The sequence below is a fragment of the Palaemon carinicauda genome, chromosome 14 (assembly GCF_036898095.1).
Source record: "Palaemon carinicauda isolate YSFRI2023 chromosome 14, ASM3689809v2, whole genome shotgun sequence".
Lineage (NCBI taxonomy): Eukaryota > Metazoa > Arthropoda > Malacostraca > Decapoda > Palaemonidae > Palaemon > Palaemon carinicauda.
Genome location: NC_090738.1, coordinates 98,194,492 through 98,200,776, shown reverse-complemented (window position 1 = coordinate 98,200,776; position 6,285 = coordinate 98,194,492). Strand labels below are relative to the sequence as shown.

Below are 6,285 nucleotides of genomic sequence, written 5' to 3'. Positions count from 1 at the left end.
TATATATATATATATATATATATATATATATATATATATATATATATATAATATATATATATATATATATATATATATATATATATATATATATATATATATATATATATATATATATATATATATATATATATATATATATATATATATATATATATATATATATATATATATATATATATATATATATATATATATTATATATATATATATATATATATATATATATATATATATATATATATATATATATATATATATATATATATATATATATATATATATATATATATATATATATATATATATATATATATATATATATATATATATATATATATATATATATATATATATATATATATATATATATATATATATATATATATATATATATATATATATATATATATATATATATATATATATATATATATATATATATATATATATATATATATATATATATATATATATATATAAGCGGAATATTGGGGGGGTGGTCGACTTATGTAAATATAAAATCAACATGTAATGACCACGATCATATCATTAAACCTTGCATTTTTAAGTGAAAAGGTAGAGATGGAAAAAATGCATTTTAAATATTTAATAAATTTAAATTTAAATGGTTACACATTTACGAATACATAATTTAAAATTATATAAATATCACTGTAGCAGCTGGTGGTGGAATGACGTAAACGAGTCTTCGAAATGCACTATTATAAGAGATTTTAAGGTTCACAACTGCGAGGGCTTAACCTTCTTCCTTTCACTCATCCGCTAAAAAATACAAAGTAAAGGAGAATCAACCACGGGAAAAATCAGAACAATAAATACAACACTAACTAAAAGTAACTAAAATAAATCAACAAAAATTCAACACTAATCAAAATATCAATTACTGTAATCGCCTGACTAAAATCTACAATTTTCATATAAATCAAAATCTTGAAATCAATGAATCACCGAAAACAGCAATTAACTAATCACGAAATCACTCACGTAAATATTTGCTCAAATCACCACTAAATCACAACAGCTCTCAAATTATCAGTAAAACAACTAGCAAATTTAACGAGTTGTCAAATACTTAAATAAATTTATAGACTGCATTGAAATCACAGGTTCAATCTAGTAAGAATTTAGTTAATTAAAATACTTTAAATTATTCTCAAAAACACTGGCATATAGAATATGTAACGCAAGAACAAGCATTAAAGCCCCTTATGCTTACCCTGTTGCGATAACAGTTCTGGCGAGTGTGGAAAAAATAATTCAACAGACGATCATCGCTAAGCAGCGTCCGGATCCCATCCTCGATGAATTAGTGTGCAATTATTTCCATGGTAGAGGAAAAATCCAGAATAGTTAATCCAGCGTGTGTATACATCCTAAAATCCACTTGAATAATGGAAGAGAGGGAAAGAGAGCTCCTCCTCACTCCCGTGTAAGGTTGCTGAAGACTGGTGCTGTATGAAAAAAACTTCACAACGACGTTAACGGCAGGCAGATATAACTGGATATAACTACTGTATAGTAGTTACTATCTAAAAGCAAAGGGGCAATTAGCGACACTTCTGTATGCCAAATGTATCAATACTTAAATATTCAAATTAATAATTTGAAGTTTTTTCAATCTGCCCCCCGCGGATTTAAATTTAAATTTCTATACAAGACCAGATTGAGCTAGCTGCTTATTCTTCTCAGAACAAACCAAAGCAGCCCCCCGTTGAATTCTTGCAATATTGTCATTAGAAACATTAGAATCACTCTGAGGTACAAAATTTAAATCTAACTGATCAATATGAGAATCACTTAACCCATCACCTTTAACCAAAAGAATAACAGACGATATATCCCTAAAAACAACACTTTTATTACCCTTGACCAATTGTACTTGAACAGCCTCACCAAGAGAATTATAAATAACATCAAGAACTCTAGCTAAAGGGTAACTGGGAGCCTTAACCATTGAATCTTTTATCAAGACTGTCACCTTTTGATATTTTAACGTGCTCCCTAGGGTAATATTTACCTCTGTATCTAGTTGCCTGATCTTGCAATCCAAATAAAAATTCATTGTGATAACTATTACGCAATTTCTCTTTAATATGAATTAAACGCCGAAAGTCCTTACCCAAGTCAGAAGAGTCATAATCATCAAGTTGACCTTCGTGATATATACATTCCATAACCTGTGTATCATATCCAAATTTCAAAAACTCTGGTGATAGCACCTGAAAATCATCATTCACATTCTGTTCCCTTAATGCACCAAGTTCAGAAATGGGTTTCTTATTAGCGTAACATATGCATTGTTTAATTACATGAGAAAATTCCAGAAAATCTAGAATATTATTATGGATTGCTCCCTGTATTAACTTTCTTACCAGACCAACTCCGGACTCTATGATACCTCCAATACCACGATTCAGAGAACCACGAGGATACTGTGAAAATTCAGTGACATCGACACCCCTCTGATTGAAGAATTCCTGCACCTCACTTGCTTTCAGACATTCCTCAATCCATGTGAATGCACCACCAAGATTTGAGCCAGAATCTGAAAATACTTTGTTAGGCAAACCATAGTTGTAAACATGATTTTGAAAAGCCAATAAAAATCCTTTAGAATCAGCTGAAGTCACTATTTCAACATTAATCATGTGAGACCAAATACATTTAAAAATTACCCCATAGGTTTTAACTTTGTCACTTCCATACCTTGTGAAATATGGTCCAAAGTAATCAATGAAACATACAGAAAAAAACCTCTTTATGGGATTCACATTCCACTCTCTATAGTCATTAGCATTAACTTTAACTGGTCTACTATTAAAACGTTTACAGTGGTAACATTCATTCACAACCTTCTTAACTGTTGAAAATCCCTTGAGCAAAAAAAATGCCGGTTTCAATTTATGTAGCACATAGTAAGTACCCGAGTGATTAAACTTCACGTGAGTGTCCATTATCAGTATTCTACCGAAATAGCTATTATTACTAATGAGTATTGGAGTTCTCGACATCATACCTTTAGACATCTTTCCCATTTTACATTTTACTCTAAGAATACCATCAGGGTCACAAAATACATTCATTCTACTAACTAGCTCAGGAATACACTTTTTTGCTTTCCGTTTTGAAGTGAAAAAATCTTGTAAATCTGGAAAGCAATTTTGTTGATCAAGCTTTAGCAAATCATTACTGCATTTTTTGTAGCTTGCATCTAATAAGGCAATTGACTGCTGGCTCTTAGAATTTATTCTTAATCTTAATTTGTTTATGAAAAGCTTAACTTTCATTAGTACTTTAATTGCTTTGTCAAGTGAAGAATACTTAGTTAAATCAACAACTGTACCAACTGACATATCTTCAACACTTGCCTTATTTACAACCAGCTTCGGTATATCCACATCATTAATCATGCCTGGATTAGGAATTACAAGCCATTCTAGTAAATTTAAATCTTCCCGTAACATCTTGGGTCCGGTCAAGTAACAAGAGTTTCTTAACTTTGAGAAGGATACTAATCTAGTCGTGAAATCTGCAGCATTTTCATTTGATCCTACGTGAGCTAACTTCACCGAGTGTGTGGACTTACAGAGGTCGACAATATTTGCGATTCTATTATTTACATATACACTTCTCTTTTGAAGCTTTGTTCTCAAGTTCTCATAATCAGCTAGCCAACTTAAGGCAATCGTAGAATCTGAAAACAACATTATGTCATTAACTGCAATAGGCACAATACAAGAAGTGAGCATTTTATACAGATCAAAAGCCCTTTGCAATGCATACTCTACTGCAGTGAGTTCGAGTACAGGCATAGTTCGCCCTTTCAGATTTTTATTCAGAATCTTATTATGGGCAGATACGAAGGATACCAACTTTGAATCTCTCTCCTGCAAGTAAATAACACATCCAATAAAGTTTTTACTCGCATCACTCATTACAATTATATCAAAATTAGACTTTCTGCTACCCATATATCTTGGTATCTCTAGCCTTTCACCATTATTGAATTGTGAAGCTATGTTTCTCCATTCATTTAGCTGAGCACCATGAAGAGAAGTATCCCATTTATCTACATAATCAGACTGTAATTGCCTGAGGAAGATCTTACATCTGTTTAAAACAGGCAAGTTAGTATTATTCAAATCAAATATACTCATTACTGAACTCAAAATCTGCCTAAGAGTATTGGCTTCAACATTTAATTTAACACATGTGGCCTTTAGTATATCATTATATCTGTCCCAGCACATGCCAAGAATTTTAACCTCTTGTGGAGTCTCTGTGCCAACTTTACAGTCAATGTCACGCTGAAATTGAGAATAATTAGTAACATACTGCTGCAATGGAAATTTATGCTGCTCAAATATTGTACTGGCTTCCCTGTGAACCATTTCAACTTCATCTTCATCTGCACAACCAATTAGAAAATTATCAACATAACTGCCTTGGAAGATTCTTTTTTTCAATTCCTGAATTTCTTCAGTATCACCATCTGTCTCCAATATTAGCATTTTATAAAGACAGCACTGCAACAGATATGGAGAAACAGACATCCCAAATATTACTCGCTTTGAGCGATACACAACTGGTGTAAAATCTCTAGATTCAACATCCTTAAACCAATAAAAGAGAAATTTTGAGGAATTCTCATTATCAATGGCCAATCTATGAAAGGCTTTTGAAATATCAAATCCAAGTATAAACTTGTCAAACCTCATCATGGTCAATGCATCACTTATTTTAAAATTCTTGTTATAACCTGGGTGAATACATTGATTCAGACTAATGCCTTTACTGCCATCATGTCTTTTTTCTGCAAGATTCGCCATGTAAATAACTCTTACTTTCGTAGTATCTCTTTCTTCTTTAATTACAGGACTGTGGCTAATGAAGAAATATTTTGGAAATTTCCTTTTATATTCTTCAAAATCTTCAACTTTTTCAATGATTCCCAAATCAATTTGTGACTGGAAAACTTCATCAATTCGCTTTAGAACATTACTGTTCATGTATTTCTTCTTCAGACTGCACAGAACCTTGAAAGCAAGTCTCTCATTTGATCCAAGAAGATCTTTATATCTAGTCAACCAAGGAATTGGTACGACATAAAATTTTTCAGAATCTCTGTAAATGTTGCATAAAATAAAATCTGTCACTTCTTTCTCAGTTTCATTAGTAACACATTCAATAGAATCCTCTTCTTCCATATTTATGAATATCTTACAATTATGACCCATCTGAGAATAATCCGCTACCTCTGCTATATCTGGCAGGCTTTCAAAATTATATATTCCATCAAGTGTTGGCACTTCATAGTCAAATCCATCAGAATCAATCTCCATAGTGCCAATGTATGAAGTAGTAGATTTTGTTTCTTCAGAAATCTTCCTATGAGACATCAAAGATGTATCTACTGCATCGGAAAGATTCTTTATCCAGTCAGAAATAGAACCAATTAATATTAGTTTATCATTAATTCTGTAAAAAGAAGTCAGTCTGTCTTTTTGACCTAGTACTCCACTCTCCATGCTCATCACACAATGCCAATCCTTTGCACCTATCAGTAGCTTTATATCATCAATGTCATGAATTCTGTTTACACCATTGAATTTATCATAAGCAACCTCTTTACCATTCTGCCTTAGCAGTTCTATTAATTTATACATATGAGGAGCTTTCATCTGAATTTTAATCTTAGGAATACAAATACAAGTAATTTCATAACTTACATCACCAATCTTAAAAGGAAAACTCACTGACTTGGTACAAATCTTTTGATTAGTATTAATGCCCTTGATAATCAAATGTATCTTAGGATCTACTACCTTCAAGTTCAAAAAATCTGCTAAACTTTCCTCAATAAAGGAATTCTGGCTACCCGAATCCAAAACTGTATCCACTTTAACACGATCATATTCAGTCGTCACTGTTAGTAATGGTAATAAAGAATCAACAATATCCAAATGACTAGATGCTGTAACAGTTGATGGTATTTCATTAACACTCTCGACAACATTAACCACCTTTGTGGTAGTTTGCTTACTATTACTAGAATCTGTTGGCTTTGAACTACACAAAAAACTCCAGTGTTTACCCTTTTTGCATTTGAAGCATACACCTGACGTCTGAAATCTGCACTCATTACTATTATGACCTGCTTTTAAGCATTTAAAGCACTTGTGCAATTCTTTCAATCGCTTTATTTTATCAGATACTTGCAAGTACTTTGTACAACTGGCAATTTTGTGATCTTTAGCATTA

The 6,285-nt window shown here is 31.3% G+C and overlaps 1 protein-coding gene across 1 annotated transcript in view; it reads right to left on the bottom strand.

Moving 5' to 3' along the window:
• Positions 1-649: 649 nt before the first annotated feature.
• Positions 650-6,285, bottom strand: part of LOC137652896 (uncharacterized) — a 7,710-nt gene continuing 2,074 nt past the window's right edge. Inside the window, exons 2-3 of the mRNA XM_068386293.1 lie at positions 1,241-6,285; positions 650-786 (exon numbers count right to left, since the gene is read on the bottom strand). The exon at positions 1,241-6,285 is cut by the window's right edge and continues 1,409 nt beyond it. Of these exons, the coding sequence (XP_068242394.1) occupies positions 1,971-6,285 (4,315 nt within the window). The 3' untranslated portion in view covers positions 650-786; positions 1,241-1,970. The remainder of the gene's footprint in view (positions 787-1,240) is intronic.